Source organism: Stegodyphus dumicola, chromosome 3 (genome assembly GCF_044657685.1).
Source record: "Stegodyphus dumicola isolate Sdum_Otavi_A_Nest chromosome 3, ASM4465768v1".
Taxonomy (NCBI): Eukaryota; Metazoa; Arthropoda; class Arachnida; order Araneae; family Eresidae; genus Stegodyphus; species Stegodyphus dumicola.
The window spans coordinates 94,525,907-94,548,854 of record NC_140770.1 but is presented as its reverse complement, the minus strand read 5'-3'; the positions used below and the strand labels follow the sequence as shown (position 1 = coordinate 94,548,854).

At 31.5% G+C, this 22,948-nt stretch overlaps 1 protein-coding gene across 1 annotated transcript; it reads right to left on the bottom strand.

Moving 5' to 3' along the window:
- Positions 1-1,449: 1,449 nt before the first annotated feature.
- LOC118203384 (uncharacterized) lies at positions 1,450-16,297 on the bottom strand. The gene is made up of 6 exons (XM_035375667.2): positions 16,140-16,297; positions 12,168-12,359; positions 10,205-10,492; positions 7,063-7,262; positions 4,372-4,681; positions 1,450-2,392 (listed from the first exon to the last, which is right to left on the bottom strand). Exons 1-6 carry the CDS (start codon positions 16,180-16,182, stop codon positions 2,130-2,132), a joined length of 1,296 nt encoding a protein of 431 aa, XP_035231558.1. The 5' UTR covers positions 16,183-16,297; the 3' UTR covers positions 1,450-2,129.
- Between the last annotated feature and the right edge of the window lie 6,651 nt (positions 16,298-22,948).

Genomic DNA, 22,948 nt, shown 5'->3' with positions numbered 1-22,948 from the left:
TGTCCTGAAACATGTTGCCTGTACCCACTACAATAGATAACATCTTGAAATATGCACCTGCACAACTATGTATATCGCAAAATATATATCATGTAATTTATTCCCTTTTACTTGAGCTAATTTAACGCTGAAAGGTTAGGAGTACCGTTGATGCCGCCGCCGGTGGCAGTACTTGTAGTGCTCACTGGAGTCACAATTTCCATCACGACTCGAGGAATTATTCCAGAATGTTGTTAGTTTTCTAGTTAGTGTGTGGGGCTAATACCTGCTTACTTAGGGTAAATATTAGGAGGCCCCCCTCACTTCTACATAACATATGAGTTATTTTATTTTATTCTGTATTAACTATAGAATCAAATGTAGAGGAGAAAAATTAAGGAACTGAAAAAAATCCTTACTAATTAAAGACTTGTAAGCATAAATTGCATTTATAAAATACGTTTGATTTCGACATTTAATTCAAAAATGATTAAAACCTCTTTATTTATGTTTGATGGTATAACCATTCATTGTTTATCAAAAAGCATTCCATCAAAAATATTAAGCAGACAGTCTTTCAAAATGTGAAACTGAGGACAATTTTAATTAATTTTGTTAAATTATGAATGTTGAAACGAAATAATTGAGATAGCAATGTTCTTTTTTGAAACATTTTCTCTTCAACAAACAAATCTTATTTTATTTTAAGATGCGATACTTTTCTAATAATCTGGTTTTTGCATTTGAAATTGTGGACTTTTGCTGAAAATATATTTTCATATTTTTAAAGCTGCATAATTTATAAAATTTTTAAAGATGTGATACTTTTCCAATATCCTGGTTTTTGTTTTTGAAACTGGACAGCTGCATAACTTATAAAATTTTTATAATTTTGTCTGTGATTCATTTTATTATACTGTTTAATTTATACAAATATTTTAAACTAAGTTGGTGAAATGCAATTTTTGTTCCAAATCCAGAATGCTAAATTTTTAGACTATTTCCCTGAAAACCTATCTCCGTTTTCAAATTTGTGTAAAATTATCTTCGATAAAAAAGTACTTAATATTATCATTTAATTAATTCAAGTGCTGAATAAATTTAATATGGAATTTATTTCCGTTATCTATTATATTCACATTTTCTCGCTTTATGCCAGTACTTAATCCATACTCGAATGATACCTTTTTCTTTTAAAAGCAAATAACAAATCTGATAATGAAATATACAAAATTCAAATCAATAAATTCATTTACCCAAATTTCAAAATAAATAACTTTCTACGCATTTGTTCACGGTAATTAAACTGCGGTCAGTATTTTTCGAGATGTATACTGGACGAGAATTTATCTTACACATCTCGTCAAATATATTTAATCGTACGCTTGTGTATTTTGTTGGAAGATTTTAACTACAATAATAAAGAATGTTGTAGGTATAAAATATAGAGAATCATTTAAACAAAACGAATTCAAACAAAAAACTTTTATTTTACATAAGAAGCAAACACATTTTTTTTACAAATACATGCGATTTATGTACAAAATACAAAGTTATGGGATACTGAAACTCTTAAGATATATTTAGTTTTTTGTACAATAATACATCCATTACTGATCCTGAAAAATAAGTCAGTGATGAAATTTAATAAAAATAATTACATATTTACATAGATATCCAATTATATACATAAGCTCAGATTTGTGTTTATATATTTTTATCGTCCAATTTATTTACATTACATATTTTACAAATTTTCGTGATTATATTGCCTATAGGAGAAAAAGTAAAATGTTCATATCATTTGACCGCAAATTTTTTAAGAAAAATCTTTTATACTAGATTAACGAGTTTTTTAATAAGGTTTGATAAACAATCTTTTAATTATTTTCAATAATTTGCAATATTTCAAGCAAAATCTTAATGTATAAAGCAATTTGGAAACTGCAGTAATATATATTTCATTAATTATTCAAAACAGAAGCGTAAAAAATTATTAAAAAATTGTTTCGAAGCAAGAAACACACAAAATGAAAAGACAAAATCTCCTTATGGTCGACGATTCAATGCTATACTACATAAGCAAAGCATAAAGATATATAAAATGTGCGCTTCAATTTCCTGTCATCTTTCCAGTCAGGATATATACTTTAAGCTCTGGGCACACATATTGGCTCATGTCCTACCCATTGTCCTCGACTGCAATAAAGTTCGGTGAATCTAGGATCCAACATGGTGAATTCAGGATCGCAACGATAAACGGCAGATAAGTAATGATTGTTAGGAGGATTAGGATTTTGTCGTCTATCATATCGGGCAACGTGCGCATTAGGAAGTTTTGGAGCTCTTACAAAACTTGAATGAGCCTGGTTGCATGAGTAGTCGTAAGTGCGAACTGGGTCTTGCAGAACCACTGAAAAAAATATATAGAAAATTATTATACTGTAACTGAGGATTAAGAGCTTAGGTTTTTCACAACAGAAAAATTCAAAGTCATGTTTTTGATTTTTGCTCGGAACTAGAAACATTTAGATTATTCTATGTTAAATTTATTATTATACAACTAAGAAGACCTCCTTGGATCAATGATTGTCTGAAAATGACTTGCAAATACCAAATATTTTTTTTAAAATTTGCGTTAACAATTATAAGATTTTAACGTCTTTTACTATTGAAAAGTATGACTCAACCTTTTGGTACACTTAAAGCAAATTATCGCTTAATCTAAGATTAACGTACAGAAACTTTAGAAGTTTATAAAAGGCCATTTTATTTTAAACTAAAATAAATGAAAAAAAGGCACACCCGGTGCTCACAAAGTCCGCTAGCACTTATGGATAGAAACTTAAGGTATAAATTCAAATTTAGAACTAAATTTAATTAGATAATAGCCAAAGGCTACACAGAACATTTTAATCGCGAAGTTGGTTCGGAATACAGCGGCGTGAATTTAACTATCTGCAAGTAGCAACGTCGAAGACAGGAACTCGTATCCTTAATAGCTGAACTAGTAATTTGGCCTTCAAACGGCAGAACACATTCTGACCTAACGATGGTGTGGTGTATTTAATTACGGCAAAGCACACTAGGGCTATCTGCCTAAGGGGAGGGATGCCTTCGTGGAGGACTTTCTAAGGGAAAATGGCTCGTATACACGTTACACATGGGGAAAACCACGAAAACACCCATGCAGCCAGCCCGTTCGCGGGATTCGAACCTCGAACCGAACTACCAGTGTTCAGCGACTTTACCGCTCGGCCGCTGGTGGGCTCTGACCTAACGATCACCCTCACTTTAGCTCGCGTGTAGTTGAATTCATTTGCACTCTGGCCACAAAAAGAAAAAGCAGAAATGACTGTGAAGATTCCAAAAATACAATAATTGTAGAGTAAATTAAATAAACCTCAATCATACAATAATACAATGAGAAATTAAGAAACTTACAAACTCACACGGGGTCTCAACAAATGTTAGCCATTTGATTACGTGACTACAGTTTTTAACAAACCAATTTGAGCTATTGGTTTTAATAATTATTTGTATTTATCTCAACAAGGAATGGCAACGACTGACTAAGTTGATATACGTTCCTTTCTAAAATAGTTTCGAATAACAATAACATTGGTTAATAGACAGATCTATCGGAAAATCTTTTTTTTTAATGCTTAACTACACAATATTAAAACAAATTACACAAAACAGTTTTTATTCTATCTCGCAAATCGAAATGAATATAGCAATTAATGTATATATATATATATATTATAAGATTACAGTTTGCTTAGGAAAATTTTTAAAAATAATGTTAATTGAGGAAAAATATACTTTCGATTTTTCTGTTTACCAAAGTAAGTAATAAAATTTCAATTCTCAAAAAACGTTATTGCCGAATTAACTATCTGGTGAATTTCATACTTAAAAATATGCTTTACTAAATAATTATTTTTACACATCACAATATTTCAAATAAATGGAGTCAAGTTCAAAATTCATTGCTCCTATCTTTGTGCTTCATACCAGAAGTCTACGAAAATATTTAAAATTACACTTAAATGAATAACTTGTGAAATAAATTAATATGATTGATAACTAAGAAACTATAATGAAAAATATTATATATTAGAAATGATTTTTGAGCTTTTTCGTACACCCAGTTTCTCTTTAGGAGTAAATTTAAAACATGCGAAAAAAATTTCTACAATAGTTTTTTATTCTGTATACAGAAGAGAATAGTCTAAGAAAATATTGAAATAAAAAACTTTCCCGCGTGACGAATTTCCTACAAAGCGACAGGTTTGTTTTTCTTTTAGAAAAGAATCTTAAATGTTCTTGGTCAATGGATTTACTTTTAAGCATTAAAATACAAAATTTGACGTTAACGAAACAACTTACGGGACACTGGCTGTCTAAGATGAACTGGTGCGTAATACAAGTTGTAAGTGTCGTCATATCGCCTCAAGAAAGCTTGAGCTCTTGCTCCTTCTACTGCTTCTTCAGCGCGCATCACGTAAAGGTCTTTCAAGTACTGGTCACGAAGATCTGGGTGCAGGCTGTTGATCCAATTAATCTGAGACTCACTTAAAGTCATTACGACAGGAGTGCCACTTCGATATTCAACCAGAGACGCTTGTCTAGGGTAATTGTAATTAGCTAAGTAGTACATGTGCCTTAAAGTTTCTTCAGCTTGGTGACCTTTATCATCCTGGAAGAAAATTACGCGTAATAATATTACCATTATTTCTTTAATTGTAATCAAATTTCTTTTCGTATGTGTAAATAACTTCATTTTTAAATATGCATTATTTTAACAAGTAAGAAAACTTTTAATTGCTCACCAGGCATGAAGTCTATAAAATAAGACTGATTCTAACTAGAATGAATTAGCAAATCCCTGTATCTCTTGCTACAGATATAAGTTAAGATTAATTTTTGACGTGAAATATTTATGACGATAAATTGGGTATAATTCCATATTCGATAACTTCTAAGTATTTAATTTCTGATTGATTTGCAACTGTTCGTTACTTCGAAATGATCAAAAGTATTGATAAAATAATTTAAGAATATTTCTTAAATTTTAAAATAAATATGACATTTCTAAATCAAAATATATTGGATTTTAAAAATATGTGAAATCTTAAATTAAGATTTATACATAAATGAATCTAAGTATCATAAAGTGTTTCAATAAATTTAGACAGAAAATTACCCCTAAACTGGAAAAATTATTGTAAACAAAGTTAGAATGAATTTTTCCTTATTAAAGTAACGAATTATGACGTATAATAAATTGTGAATAGAAAAATCTAAAAATATTATTAATTTAAGGAGATTAATTACAAAAAGGCTATCTCCTTAAATTAATATATTAACACAGTTCGTAGGGATCATTAGAATTTTTAGGTAACTTAAAAAATCGACTATGACCTCATTAGCATTAGTTCCATGAGTCTTTCAAACTACTAACTCGACATAAAATCGAGACTATGAATCGGGGGGAGTAGTGGGATAGTTATTGTTTATACTTCTCTTACTTAAAAGGCGAGTCGGAATAATAATGTGATTCAATCGATCAAATAACAATTCGTTATTCACCTCATTTTAAAGTTCGTGCGTTACTGTCGAGATCATTAGATAGGAAACTTGAAAAACCAACTCTGCCATAACAGGAATTTAAACTTTAAACCACGAATCTTTCAGTTGCTAGTTGGGTAGCTGCAATGTTTCCCTTGTTGCATGTTTTTTCATATTTGTATATGGTTTAGTTTTGAGGTAATGTTTATCATCTTATAAAGTTTATTCCTTACTGGGCGGCTCCGAGACGCAAGTTATATTACGTAACTCAAATCTATGTGGTTATTAGTAATGTGTAGCAAAGACACGTAAAAATAGTATTGTATAATTAATTAAAGTAGTTCAAAATGCCTTCAAATCAGTTAGTTACATAAATTATGTTACACATCAACTGAAGATGAAAGCTATTTCAGCAGAATAAGAAATAAATGATAGATAAATAAATTCTCGCCCATAAAAAAAGTCGTAAAATTGCAATGTTTTTACTACATAAGACTGCTCTTGTAAACAGGATTTTGTCATGTGCAATAAGTAAAATACGAAAGCAACTTTTTAAAATTTAATATATAATCCTTCATTAACTTTAAAGGGTTCGACTTTCTTTGAAAGCATAGAACTATAGCATCAAACTCCTAACAGACATTAAGCAAATTATCGCTGTTTCTGAAATAAAATGCTGAGTCTTGAAAAAGTTCAAAACAAACTTTTTTGTTTAAATCTGGACTTGAACATAAAAGCACGTCTTGGTCTTAAAAAAACAACCATTACTTGATGAAATGAAACTAAAGTAACAGTCAAATTTAAATTAAAACTTATTGAAGTCAGTAGTCAAGGACTGCACGATTTTATTTAAATGCAAGTTGGCTCAAAATTTTTTATCGGCATATCAATTTAAATGATGGCCACTAAAACGCGGAGCCGAATAATTTCAATCTGGCAGAAACACGCTGTGTCTTACAATCCAAAAACCTGGCTTAAATACTCTCTACCTCATTTACATTTCTGCTGAGGAAACGGATTGGAGCGGTTACAGTAGAAGCTGAAATTATAAATAACTGGTTAATTTAAATAATAAATGCTACAACTTCTCAAGGGAAAAGATGAAAATGGCCATAGACTTCGCGAGAAAATCTGAAGGCGTATTTGCCTGTTTTCGAAGAAGCTTTTTTTCCATGAATTATATTTTAAAATTTTATGTCTCTTGTATAAAATCGCTTCTAAATATAAAACAATGATATCGTAATATTAGATGAAGTGTTCACTGCAATTTGATAATGTAGCGAACTAAATTTTAAACTGAGTTTGTTTTTAATCTTTAATTTATTATTTCATGTTAAGATGGACAGATTTGCACTCAAAAGTCTGTCCAAATTCTATGTCTTTTTGCATTACGTTTTTTTCTCATCATTTCAGTTATCACTGTTATATATTTGATATAAAATATCTTCTAAAACAAATGCACCGTTTCATCAGATTGAATACGAACTAAATTTATAATTTTATACAAACCTGAGATACAGCAGCCCTAGGCAAAGCAACGATCTGTAGGTGATCACCATTGTCAGTGTTGTCCACTCTCATATGCACAGCAGCAGTGCGATATTGTTGATTAAGGGCTTGCTCTTGTTTCGTTATTTTACCTGGAGAAACAGTTCGCCTCACATACACAACGGACGGTGGTGATTCTAAATGTATTGTTGTTGAAGTCTCTGTAGAGAAAATGCGATAAATTTAATAGCTTGAATTTCTAAAGTTGTATGATTTAAAAAAAAAAATAAAAGTAGACGTTTTGATAGCATAAAAATGGAAAAGTGGTATTGCAGCAAGAAGGGATGAGTCCAGAAAATCTACTTATTTTTAGAGGAACTGCAACTAAAATTGCAACTTGCACATTTACAATTCATTCTTTTGCTTTAAATGAAATACTGTGTTTCTTCGAAGCTAAACAATACATTTTATCATCGCCAAAATTGGGCTTAAAATCGATAGAATATTAAAATAGTAGGGGGTTTTTTTCGAATTATTAATTATTCCGAAATAATATATTTTTTTCAAATTATAAATTTAAATGGGAATAATATTATTGCTAACAAATCAAAGTTAATTATTAAAATTATGTACTGGTTCTAGATTAGAGTTATATTTTATTGTTCTCATTTTCATAGAATCAAAGTCTTTCTCTGTCCGTTCATTGAAATTAAAAACTATTCTTAAATTTTAAAATGTCAATAATCAAAGAAATATAATAATTGCATTAGGTGTTTACTAAATTATGTTTATGAAGATATTTTGTTATTAGAAAAGTGACTACAATGATTACTTTCTTGAAAGTAGTACGGGAAAATAGTCGTTGCTAAAACTTGCATTTTTGAAATGGAACCTTTTCTAAGAGGCAGGCCCTAGGCTAAGAGATTTCTCTTAGATTTCCTATCTCAATTTTATATATAAAAAACTGTAAGAATGTGAACTAGAAACTAGAAAATTAGGATATTAAGTTTTGAAGTTAATAGCTTACAAAATGCATTGTATTCCATTTTGAAAATAGTTAATTACAAGTTCCAAATTACTTATAATGAGATAATAATTTTTTTATCTTAAAATAAATTTAAACTTTTCAGAATACTAAAGAAGAGAAAACAACATATTAAGAAAAATGTATGCATTTTTTATATTGCACACATGTGAATAAATTCTATCGCTAATGTTTTCGAAATTTTCAGAGTTACTTATTATTTTTAGTATGGAATAGTAATTAATAGTTATTATATGATAGTTACTTATAAGGTATTTTCGCCCTCTTTCCAGAATACCTTCCTGGTGTAACGGTAGCACACTCGGTGCATAGTTGAAAGGTCTAAGTTCCGAGTCCCGGTGAGGGCATTTCACATTTTTTCACGTCTGCTGCTTCAAAATAACTTAATGACTCTACATATTTCTGAAAAGTAGTTAACATTTTTTAACGCTTAGGAATAAACACTATTTGTTGTCTCAAATACAGTTTCGAAAACAGATAAATTTTATTTACGTAGATTACATAAATTACCAGGTTTTCTAAATTTACAAGATATCATTGCGAGTATCTGTTAAAATTTCAGTTAAGCTATTCTAACGATTTTTAAATCGTGCAACATGCATATTACCTCTTAAATATGCAAATAAAAGAAGAAGCTTATGTTTACTTCGTAAATTATTTTATTTACTTTCATGGTTAGGAAGGTTAGAGAAAAATGTGAGTTAAACAACCCTTCCAAAGAAGTGAGATCTTATTAAATTAAAAAAAAATAATTGGTTAATGTTTAGAACTCCTCTGCCAAACCTGAAGTGTTTTTATTTAAAATACGGCGTCATATATTACTGCTTTCATTAAGCGAAATGTAGAGCGGAAAACTGTATCATCGGCTGAAATGAAATCTGCATACTAAGATCAGATTGTATTTCGGTTTAAGCTTATGATTTTTACATTTTATTTTTGCATTCTTTTTAAAACTTTTGTGAGTTTTTAAAACTTTTAAAACTTTTTGTAATTTGGTAAATTATGTGAGATAATTGATCTTACGGTAAATTATGTGAGATTCGAGTGAGGAAACTTAATCCGACGTTTTCGGACTGAAATGTTTAATAAATTTTTTGTAACAGCAGATTTTGGTCGAAAATAAATTAAATCAATTTACTTTTTACTTGCACTTTCATTAGTTTCGTAAATTTAATTTTACTGGCAAAATGTTTTAATTTCATCGAAATGTCGACTATAATCCTGGAAATCTAATCAAGTGGAAGACAAATAGCTGTAAAATAAAAATTATAAAATTTAGTCTTCTTTGCTAGCATAAACTAAGGCCAGCGCTTCGTCTGAACAGAACTACGAAATCCTACGAAGTTTTTAATACAAACCTTTTTATTAAATCAGAACTGGAACATAAATGCACGACTCGTGGTTACAAATCAGACAATCATTTGTGGCGATGCAACTTAAGTAAAAGTAAATTGTAATTTAAAACTCAGTCTAGCAGCAAAGGGCTACACAAATGATTTAATACGCATTAAATATACAAATGATATGGTTGGCTCAAACTTCTCACTGGCGTAACAATTTAAATGTCGGCAACTATAATACAAAGATGGGTTTAATCCTAGTATACGTTACACACGGGATTTGGCATCATTATGATAACCAGTAAACGCAGTATTTATGATGAGCAGTAAATGAGTCATTTTGGTGCTGGCGACAATTTTCAAAATCGCACCAAGGTCGTACCGTATACTAGGATTTTACCCAAAGCCGATGAATACAATCTAATCTCAACCAGCTAGCTTAGGAATGTGGCCTCGAGAGATACAAACATGCTCTGTCCTAGAATCTAACAACCTCAGCTTAAATACTCAATCTAACTTGCGTTCTGGCGAGGAAACGGAGGGAAGTATTGAACGTAAAGATCCAAATAACTGGTAAAGTAACTGGTTAATGAAAAAAATACTAACCTTACAAAGTTAATATCCAAAAATTATAAATAATTAATGAAATTACGGCAACTTAACACTGCAAGTTGTTATCTTTGAGAAAACGTAGTATTGAAAAACATATTATTTAGGTTTGTACCTTGTTATAAACATTTAAAGCTAATGCTTCGGAAGAAATTAAAAATTAGCTTACTTTTCTCTTCTCTTTGGGAACGTTTCTTTTCTTCTTCTTCCAACTCCGTTGCGCTGTGCAATCGAGCTGTTCTGTAGCGAGTAATAACTCGCCCTCTGCGACGAGGATAAATCACCATACGCATACGAGCTTCGTCACTCATTGGCATTTCTTCTGCGGTCGAATTCTTCTCAGTATCTGAATCTTTATTTTCAGAGTCACTTCCCCAGCTAAACAAAGGTCTCGTTGGGAAAACTGGAGGCAAAGCATTTTTACCACTCAAATCTTCTCCTGCTTGATCAGAGCTCTCTAAAATTTCAAGAAGTTAGATATTTTTTAAAATAAAATATGACGAGTAGAAGTAAAAGTAATACTAAAGATAAAATAAAACTGTGTCATGTTAAAAAAACTTTATCTTGAAGTAAAATAAGACTAATCATTTCAGGCAAGACAGTGAAAAACAATCGTATAATTAAAGGCAAAAGCAAATTTATTTTATGTTAAAGAACTTTATTTCCATTTAGAACTTATTATAACAGTATATAGTAACAAATCAGCTTCTTCCAAGTAAGGCAATAGAAATCAATAATTCGACTCCATATTAGCAAATGAAAATCAAAACTACGAATTATAAATCTTAATAAATGAGCTACACTGCTAAATTTGCTTAATTATAACTTGATATTTATTGTTGTCCGAGCGACAGGAAATCGAAAAAAGGAAATAAATAATAAAAACTCTATAAATGCTTTACAAAATATGAAAAAGATGACAAAACAAATTCCAAATTTGGGCTTCCAGATGCTCATATTCGAGTGGAGACGTACGTTTTTCAAATTTTGATGTTTCCAGGTACTGTTGTTTTACCACCATGCGAGAAGCATACATACATTTATGCAGATTCTTCATTATTTAATTTCTTTAAATATAATACAGGGCTATAATATTTGGTGGCAACAATTTAAAAAGTGATTAGCCCTTTATAGTGAATCAACGCAAAATTCCAAAACGAAATTAATTTAAATTAAAACTTCTGGGCCAATTGTCCCTTTGGGCTAATAATAATAATAATAAAAATAAATAAAAAAAAAAAAACTTTCAATTTTATATTACGCTCAAAGGGGCGTTTATTCAACGTTTTGTATGTTACCTTTATTTATTAAATATCATGCTCTTCGCACTCAAACCATAAAATTCAATTCAACAGCAATATCACAAATTAATTTTAAAAGAGCACATCTTAAGAATTTCCGATACAGTCTCGCGCGCTGGAGGTAAAAAATATTTTTTCCCTGTGTTGTGTGCGCTCACTTTGAAAATATGAAATAGATAATAAAACAAATTCCATATTCCAAATTTGGGACTCCAGATGCCTATATTCGAATGGAGGACAACGTTATTCAAAATTTGATGTCTCTGGGTACCGTTGTTTTTTCACAGTGCGAGAAACATACATATATTCATGAAGATTCTTTACTATTTTATTTCTTTAAATACAATGCAGGGGTCTAATATTTGTAGGTAACAATTTGAAAAGTGAAACGCTGTTTATAGTGAGCCAAAACGATATTATTTACCCAAAATGCCAAAACGATATTATTTGCTCTTCATAATCACACCAAACACATTAATTATTCCGGTTTTAAGCCGAAAGACCATTTTTGAACCACAAAATAAGTATAAAAAAAAAAAAAAAAAGAAAGATAGCTTACAATCGGATAAATCTGATAGTTATTATAAATGATCTGTAATTTTTAAATGTACACAGTATTTTAATTTTAAATGCCTGTTCTAGTCACTTCATTTTTCGAATAGGTTTAGAAAATTAGTGATACTTTGTAGGTTAATATTGCCTAGTTAAAGTTAGCTTAATGAATTATGCTTCATCTACTGTTACGGACATGAACGCTTTCAAGTTGACACTATATAAGGGAAATCATGCCAAAAAAATTAAAATTATTGCGTTATATTTAATCGCACTTACTATCTGTTTCCACGCACATAGGTAAAGGATCCTCCCATTGACCATCAAGGCAACGAACAAGTTCTCTTCCTAAAAGTACGTAACCTGGCTCACATACATATTTCACGATGCTTCCATCTTGGTAAAGGAATGCTTGGCCATGTTCTGGAGATCTTGGAGCTGGGCAGTTTACAATTGGCTCTGCTGCAAGAGCTATAATAGGTGGGAAGAAATATAAAATTAAAAAAAATTCTGTAAGACATGTAGTATATTTTAAGCATTATATGTAGTGCATATATTATTAAGCAAAACGGCAATTATATTTTGTAATTGCCTCAAAATCTTCGAATCAAAAATCCAAAGGCGAAAATAATCGCAATTGAAATATACTGTCATTTTGATATAAAATATATTACATACCACAAATGCAAGTTTTTATTTCTTTTCAACGGAAAAATATTGGTAACAATGGCTAATGATAAATTATTAGTTTGCATAAAATTAAAATATAAGAAAATTTTATTGAAAAATACATTAAAAATGTTAAATAACTTCTGGTACTTCTGTATTATCCCGCTGGCCGGCTAAGCAGCGCGATTTAGACCCAATTCTATATAACCATTTGCTTTAGAATTCTGCAGTAACGACTGGCGACTGTTGCCGAAATTTCCACCAATGATTGGTAGGATAATACATAAGTACAGCAACTAGCTCAGGAGAATTTATTAAAATATTTTGGTAAATATGAGTTCAGTTCAAATAAATTTGTTAACTATTGAACAAATATAAAAGCATAAATACTTAGTAAAAAATGAAGTAAATGACCCTTATTATGTATATAAAACGGCGGACGTTTTATTCAAAATTCTGAGGAAATTTTAGAGTAAAATCATGCTGATTTTCAATGAAACGGAGAAGTGGGATTTAAAACTTACTTCAGTTACAGTAAAATATGTTGTTAGTTAGTAGAATTTTTAGTAAATTTTGCGTTATACTCGCTAGCGAAATTTTACTCGCTAACGGAAAATTAATATCAAGGCATGATTTCATTTCCACCATCTCAACATAGAAAATAAATAAATATTGTTACTTTTAATTTGTCTTTTCACAAGAAATGAACACAATATTTTCAGGAATACATATGTATGTAATGAAAACAAGAAAAAGACGGAGCAGTGTTGGTGCGTAATACCTAGTTAGGATAGATCGTAGATCCATATTGGAAGAGGAAGAATTCTGATTGCGTAGTATCCTAATAATGTTGACTTCGTAATATCTAAGAAACATGGCAGTCGAGGCAGTTCAAGTTTTAGTTCCCTTTTTCTCGACTGCTAAGTTTCTTAGATATTACGAAGTTAACAAATTAGCAAGCTACGCAAAAAGAATTCTTCCTCTTCCAATACGGATATCCAATATGGATAATAATATCTATCCTATCTAGGTAATGTGCATCAACACTGCTCCGTCTTTTTCTTGTTTTAATTCCATTTTTATTTGCAAATGACATTTGTGGCCACAGTTAATTTGGCAGTCTAGTCGTACCTATTTAAGAACATTTACATTTTTGATATTATTGAGATAGGAAGCGAGCACAACGAAACAACGATCAAGCAGTACAGAATTTCGAGCTGAAAAGTGGCGCATTTATCCAATATGGGAGGCTGTTAAGAGAAAAGTTTTGGTTTAAGTTAGAAAAGTTTCAGTTCCCAAGAGTTACGTCATAGCGTTACATTGATCTAGAAAAGACGCAATCCAGATAAGTTATTACGATTTTTAGAATAGAGAGGGAGAAGTTAAAGGGTTACCGTAAGCTAAAATTACAATTTTGATTTACATATTTATCTTATACATATATATGATTAAAATAAACTCAGAAGTAACGACCAGCAGGAATTTTGGTGGCGTAGAAGTGTTATCCATAATGAATAATAAATTGGAGGCGAAGGCAGATTAAATCTTCCTTTTTTAATTTAACAAACATGTTACGGCCACAAACAAGTTGGCACATTAAATGTGCCTATTCCAAAAAGTTTACATTTTAGATAAATTTGCAGTAAGGAGTCTGCTGCAGTCCAGCTAGGCCAAAGTGCAGAAAGCAAGTGCTTTATGTTCAATATGGCACCCATAGTGATGATATGCATTTATCAAGAAATAAAATTATTTGTGGAATTTACGGCCAAATCATCTTTCTAACTAGTTTTCAAGCAACGCATTAAAATCTCTTCAAGTTATAATGCAGAGAACCATCGTAAATCCGTCAATCTTTCACCAAGTCAGCTTATCACAATAATGGATCAATTTTATTAATATATATGTAGTTTAAATTTTTATTTATGATTGCAAAACTAAGCTAATATCACTCTGCTGATCGGCAAGCGTGTATATTGCACTGATTTTCTGGAATAACATAGGTCAAATTTCCTCTTTGAACTTTCTCCACAATAAGTAACAGTTTCTCCACTGATCATATGCTTGACAGACTCAAATTACCAAACACAAGAGAGAAGAATAATGTTCACAGTTCACAGAATTATTTGAAAAATTTACAGTACTATTTTTGGGAAGGCATCAGAGCAGTTTGTTTAGGCGCTTTTTTTTCGTTTGTGAACTGAAACTGAAAGCTCTTAGTTGAAATCTTTCAAAATAGACTATCAGTATTGTAAATGTGTTAAGAATCTAAGAAAAATTAAATATAATAGGTTATTTAATTAGGTTTTCATGATTTTCATTCACTTTAGATGAGTTATGTTTTGTATAATATAGAAATTAAAGGAAAATTATCTCTCCTTCACACCACATATTAGTAAATCAATTAATATTATTTTATTTGATATTTCTTAAATTCGAATTAAACATTGAAAACTCAGTGTATTGGCTCTTTCCTCAGGTAAATGGTTTTACTAGTTTACCCTTAGATTTCATTGCTGATAGAACTTTTTAAATTTATTTAATTTTCATAATTTCTTTTCTTCTATTTAGGAAAACATACAGTTATTATCGAGAAAAAATATTCCATGTAGCTTTTAGTTTGACCTCCTCCCATTAACTCACACGCACTCTTTTACTAATGAATTCACTTACTAAACATAAATTGAATCTCATTTAGCAATTATTTAAAATTTTAACCTTATTTTCATTTAATTTCTTTAATTTCCACATGCAAAATTTACCAAAATTACAGAATTGACTTACAGTACCTATTTATATTCCGTAACAACTAATAATATATTTTAGTTGAAAAAGATTATTTTAAAATATTTTCCCATAAGCCAATAAGTAAAGTCAGAAGAAAACATTTTACTTTGGTAAAATGCTAATACTATAATAATGTTGTTAGCTAATTTTATGAATATTATAATATGTTTTCCTTACATCTGTAACACCGTGGATTGCTTAATTAGATTTCTATCCACTAATGCAATGTAGCAACCATTTTGAAATACAAAATGAAATGCGTATTCTTAAAAAAAAAATTCTTGCAAAGGGTCTAGGAAGAACAATGCTTCTCTTCGCTTTTAAAACTGAAACCCCGATTAATTTTAATTGGCTTATATCCACATTTGAATTTGTTTGAAGAGGTTGCATATGCCATAAGTCAGCTTCCAGTGCACAGAATTATTAGAAATTTTAATAGTACTAGCTTGTATTTGACTTTCCCGTTTTGCACTGTTACGGATTAAATTTGAAGCGTTATATTCTAAGATATTAACTTGGATTTTCGTCAGTATTAGAAGATTTTCTAAAATGAAGGCAGTTTGCCTAAAGCATACTTGCAAAACGAAAAGTTATTGCATTTACTACTTTAGCAAATTAAAATCATACAATTAATTCATTATAAAAACTGAAAGGAGGTAGAAATGTAGTTAATTTTGGATTCTTATGTATGACTAGAATGATATTTTGTTACATATTTACAAAATTTCATTTTACTTCAAAGACAGTAACGAATTTTAAACATAGTAAATCAGACAGATATAAAAATAAAATACGAACCAAATCCAATAACAGCAAAAGCTAGTACCAAAGAAACATCCATGACGTCAAGATAATGGAGACGTTTAAGTCTTCCGCAACTTTAAAGACGTAATACCAACAGCAAAAGTACTGATATTTATACGCAATATCATCCCACCTTTGTGAGTGCCCATCTGCTTACAAAACAAGAGTAATTCCTTCAACTTGACCTTCCTCTTTGCCATATAATTTATTTTTACGCGCATCTGCTATTTTTTCAAACAGCTCGCATATTTTTTTCATGTTATAACTCCGTTTCAGACGTAAAAGCTGACACCATTTCTATCAACACATAACAGGAGCTCAAAAGCAATTTTTTTCTCTTAGTACGTTTTAGTATCTGGAAATTTCGTGACATTTTTCTGTCATAAACAAGTCTGCCCGACAAGCTGTGAGAGTTGTTAATTGATGTATGGTGATCTAGAATCTTAATACTACGCATTTTTAATTTGAAAACCTATAAAATTTATGGAATGTTTTCCCACATCCTGTTATAAAATGTTATGCAAAAATGTTAAACAGTGCGTATAAAATTTTATGAGATATTTTGTTAGATACTATTCTCTAAAAAAACGTCAAACAGTGTATTCTTTTATGTTAAATAACTAATTGCAATATATTAATATATTTTAATTATCACAAAAGTAATCTGTAATTTTCTAATAATTAAGTTGTTCAGCTCCAGAATATCAAAGCTCAGAAACACATGCTTGACATGAAAATAACTCAAAATTTTAAATACAATTGTATGTAAAATTAATGAAAGGGATTTTGTAAAATATACTACACATAAAAAAATAATTTACAGCATAAAAAGTGTCACAGAGAACAAAATGCCTAATACTTCTGTTTAGATCGACGTACGTTAGAGTAATGTATTTTCTAATTTTACTCCTAGCACTTCATAAAAAAATAATAAATCATAAGTGTTCAGGAACAAAATATCCTGTTACGATCGAATGTAAATATTCAGTCAAACCACTTCCGCTAAGAACATAATTTTTTATTTCCTTTCCTTATAGGATTTATGTGAACTTGTACATTTTCGTATCTGAAATACAAATTACATTGTTGTGATAAATGTTTGCTGTTTTATGATGTTATAGTTATATAAACACACAAATTATTCATGCATTTTGAAATTATGTATTATTCTCACTAAGAAATACTTATCTACTGTTTTCCTGAGTTAAAACAGCCGCAGTTAAACAAAGGAAAAATATGAGAAAATTTTCATAGATAACTTTTAAGAAAACTTATAAGGTATTTGTCCTGCTTTCATAGAGTGCCTTTGTAGTGTAGTAGTCTGCACGCTGGGCGCCTATTCCAAAGGTCCGTGGTTCGATTCCGGGCGAAGTGATCATTTTTCATCTTGCCTGCTTCCAAAATACCTAACGTCTCTACAGTGGCGCCCAAACTAGAGGGGGTTGTGGATAATGATGCTCCACACCCATGATTTGGCGATTGAATCCCCTAAAAACCTCAGTCGCCATTTAAAAGGGGGAGTATATAAAGTATTTCTCCCGCCTTCTTAGCGTGCCTTCGTGGTGTAGAGGTCTCCACGCTGGGCGCGTATTCCAGGGTCCGTGGCTCGATTCCCGGCGAAGGTGTTGCTCATTTTTCACTTCTGCTTCCAAAAAAAATTCCTAATGTCTTTTCAAACTTATTAAATGTATACATTAAAAAAGTACATTTTGTAGCTGTGATTTTAAATTTGGCCATTATAACTTATAATTTTTTGAATTGCGAATGATGTATATGTCTGCACACGATCATATTAAAAAAGGGATAAAGTACGTTTATTTTTGGCTAAACGTAAGTAATACTGATGGTGGAAATTTTAAAATTGCTTTGAAATCTGAAAAATTATTTTAAACTGTAAATAATTAAAAATATTCACTTAGGCATATTTGCTTGTTTGTTGGGAGAACAAGGTTGAATAAAATCATGTGGGTTGCTTGAATGTTAATTTACAAATAATAATTTTAAGAATTATAATTAAAAGCTTATAGAGTTTTAAAATGATCTTAATTGTATTTCTGTTTCCAAAGATTTTCTTAGTGCTAGGTACGCCCTTGAATATGAATATAAATTCTAGCACCAATTTCGATTTTTGTTTGAAATTTATTTATTATATTTGAAAAAAAAAATGCATGCCTTTTTTTGTTTACATACATAAGAACATGTTGCTGCATGCGCGCGGGTTCGTAATATATTGAATGCACACTGGTCCGATGAGAGATCGGTAAAATTTATTTTACCAACAGAAACACTTAACAGTTCTGGAACTTTCCACAAAAATAGTCATAAAACGCTTCACAGTATCACGAAGTACTATCACTATTTAGACTTCCAACTATCAGGAACGTTAAACACAATGCAATAAAAAAACGCATCTAAAGAGCCAAGTTAACCTGGAGATATCTCAGTGCTCCAACAATACGCTGAACTAGCAACTGAGAACAGATGCTCTCTCCAGTCTTGTATAATTTTGACCCGGCCGCAGAGATATTTCTAGTACTTCTGCAAATTACCTGGAAGGCATGCATGAGGGCCGGATATGGTTACCGCTACGTATGAAATTAATTACAGTTTTTCAATTACAATACCCATTACAGTTATACAGGGACTGGACCAAAATTTCGCCAAATGGTCGCCAAAGCGTAGACCTTTCCCTTATATCCTTGCTTTTCCAGCGTAGCATCGTCTCTCTAGATTTTCATGTTACATTATACAGAAAAATACGACAATTTCACATGTAATGGCGTTAAAATCATCTATTTATGCGCAAAATTCGTAACATAATAAATTTTAATAGCTACATTACTGTTGGTTTATTAATGATATTTTGAAGTTATCAGGTTCAATGTTCCGTCTTACTTTCTTCGGGAACATGCAAGGACCTGACTCGGAACAGAGAGCTTACTAAAGCTATGTTCAATCACTGTGGGAAGTAGACAGGATACGCAAGAAGGGTATACAAAACCCTTTATTTTTCTCTATTTACAATAACTTCCGTACTTCGGAATACACAGACCCGCTACTTGTGGTCTAAACGTAAAAATATAAAAATAAAACTAAACTCTAATTTAACTTTAAAATAATAAACGTGGAAGATTGGCCTTATATTAACAGGAAGCCGTATGTAGTACAGAGAACTGTGAACACTACAATACGTTTAAAAATTATCAAGAGGATTAAAACCTCTGGCCTGGAAGGCAACCAGCAACTGAGTAAAACTTCTAAGGTAAGCGGCCTGCTTCGACTCACTGCTTCCTCTCTCTCGCTTGGCAAAAAGCCACAGCTTAAATACTTGGCGTTCGCCAGACAAACTTTGCATAAATACATTAACGTTTATAATTCTGGCCGGAAGTAGAAAATAAGAAGTGATAGTAAAGATTTAAAATAAAATAAACGTTAGTAAAACTTAAGATCCTTACAAAGTGAGGTTTCTCTATTGAAACAGTAACGTTTAAGCTATTATTTATTACATTTAAATTATTTCTGTATTTCGGTTTTATGCTTAAAAGTGATTAAAATTTTATTTCACGCAGTTTGATAATCTGTCGGAAATACAGAACATCTCTACCAGTGCACTCAACGTCCTAGCTAGCCTTGCCCCCACCATTTCATAATATAAAAAGAAAATACCATAGTTCACTCACTTAGACTGTACACCAATGCATCTCTATGAGCAGAGAATTCATCAGCATAATAATTCAACAGTACTCTGCCACCAGGCAGAATTCGACCTTGATACGAAACTACAAGCTCCATCAACTCTTGAGTAACATGAGGTGCATACTTGTAAGACATTTATTTAATTAACTAGTTATTTTATGTTTAGAATTTAAATTGTCACTTTTCCATTTTCTTTCCAGAATGCAAATTTTAGCTCGCGACGTATTTAAATGAGATAGAAAGAGGTAGTATTCAAGAAAAGGTTCTGAGAAGTTCTAGATTGCTTACATAGAGGGCGTTCCGCCTGCTGAAGACGATGTTACTTGCTTCAGTTCTACAATAGCGTTTTCTCTACGACATTGTTTTTAATCTTGCCAATAGTGCTGTAACTTCAGTGCAGGTTTCAGTCGCTTGTGCGTTAATTATTTCTGGGTAGCCATTGGCCAATTTATAAACTTAGATTGATTTTAAATTTGAATATCCTACTTTTGAGTTTGGGCACCAGAATTACCTTCTATTCAACTATTTGAGTTCTTAATAAAAATTCTTTTGCACCCTTCTTACATTCTGTTTGATCAACTAGATATAGAGATAAATTGCTTAAGTCTCTAAAAGACTTGACTTACAGCAAGCTACTGAAGAGAGTGACTTACAGCTCTACATACTGATGGATCAAAGGGTGACCAAGGCACAAGCTGTAGCTTCTGTGTGATACGAAGCACCAGCAGTGTATTTACCTGGGTACGAAGACTAAATTCTGTCAATACAGTGTTTCAGGCTGAGTATGTAGTACTTAAAGCAGCAAGTTCACTACAACATTCTATTTGGCTACAAATTAACCATATTTTCTGACTTAGCGTCAAGTCTCTACTTTGTACAAGGTTGGAAATTTAGGAACATCGTAATTAAGGAAATCCAGATAACTCTCCTCGCTGGTAAATATCAGACCATAACTGCCGTTGATCTGTGCACACACTCGGTGCACGAAAATGCCAAATTTACAGCCACTGACGAAAAAATACATGTACATGCCATATCCGAAGTAGCCGATGAAAGTGACCACCAGAACCCTTTTAATGGAACAAAGCAAAGTTTCTGGGAGAAAGACGACACTGACAGGAGAGTGCATAATTATATTCCCAACATCAGAGATAAATTACGCAGTAGTACTTCAAAGCTGACACAGTTCCTGATGGGACATGGCCCATAAATGAACTACTTACCGTATTTGACGGCATATAAGACGCACCCTTATTTAGAAGGCCACACACGAAAAATATGTTTCAATAGTCCGAACACAATACCTTAAAATGTGGTTTCTTTTAGTTCTCACGTTTCGTGAAAGCCAAATAAACAATCATTGAATGCAATTACCAAACATATTTTTATTAAGGAAAACTAACAAACGGCAAGCTACTTTTTTTCGGTAGGTGGTGGACCGAAATCCCTTGCTGTGCTCTGTTTCCATGCACTTTGGCGTAGTTTAACACCCCTAGTTTATACTGAATTCTATAGCTTAATCTTTTGTTTCCTGTAGTCATATTTTCCAGGGTATTTTTTTAAACAAACAGTTTTAAGCACCGACACATTTATACTGGGTAGCACCGATACCGACACGTGTGTCGGCCGAGTCAAAGAAAGTCTATGTAAAGAAGGAAAGGCTCCATAGACGTAATGTGACCGTCGAACCTGTTCGAACTTCGACATCAGCTTCTAACTTTGGAGCTTTTTGGCGACAGATATTTCACGAATGAGCAAAATAATTATGGCAGATGTAGAAAAAGGTATGTGTGTCTAGACCTTTATCCGGGCTAAAAATAGCATTCAGTACTGAAAGTTAACCTGTGTCCCTCACGTATAAGACGCAGGTAACTTTTTTGAGACCAAATTTAGGAAAAAAAGTGCGTCTTATATGCCGTCAAATACGGTATTTACCTACTATAGTTTCAACTTTCGGAACAGTGGGCAGTGCATATTTGGAGGGGCTGGAATCCCTGACCATTGTATTTTTGACTGCCTGGAAACAAACATGTATCTGAATGTACTGAATTATGCTGGAAATTGAACTCTTTGTAGTTCGATCATTCTCCCTTTATCATTATACAGATCAACAGGCCTGAATAATAGTAAATGTAAAATTTTATCTCAATTCAAATATTATAATGCATATTCCGCGTAACAAGTGTTCTTGGTCAGATTCATGTTTGTGGTTTTTGATGTGGTATTATGAATATGATTCTCCATTAGGACACCTGTCGTTTTGTAATACGTTTTAGTTATTATCTTGTAGAGACATTAGGTACTTGAGAAGCAGGCAAGATGAAAAATGAGCAATTGCCTTCCCCAGGAATCGAACCACGGACCTCTGGAATATTGGTCCAGAGTGCAGAACCACTACACCACGAAGGGTCGCTAGGAAGGTGGGAGAAATACCTTATAATCTTTATTAATTTCGTTTTGTGTTGTTAGTCTTGGTTATCAGTTTATCTATTCCATCTATTCTAGTTGTTTATTCATGCTAAATGAGAGTGCATTAACATATTATTAAGAGAATGAATTTTTTAATGTAAATACGTAAAATATTCTGTTGCATCAACTGAAAAAGGAAACACGCCAATATAAAATTTAAAATTAAGCGGTTTTTTGCTTCTGAAGAAGATGGAACTGTACCTGATAGCCTCAAAGTGATAAGAGTTTTACTAGAATCTACGTGAAACTAAGATTGCGTTGCTTTGCTAAATTTTGAACTTTGTTGCAGCTTTGTATGATATTTTTAACTACTTTTTACCGTTTTTTATCTTTAAAAAACAAGAACGTAGGAATTAAATTTGTTCTTCCAATAATTAAGAGGAAAATAGCCATTACTATTATTTTTCATTAATTATTCTCTTCCTTCCTAAAAAGAGCATTTTGTTTCAGAAAATATACAAGTTGTAATTTTGTTTGCAATAAAATACTTTCTATCAGTAAATCAAAGCCTTAAAAGACATCAACTCTTAACATTTCCGAACAATTTCCGGGTCAAAGCATATCAGGGAGCGACTGGTAAATGTATAAACACTAAAGCGATAAGATGACTCTTATGTCCTTCCGACGCTGTTCCTGAA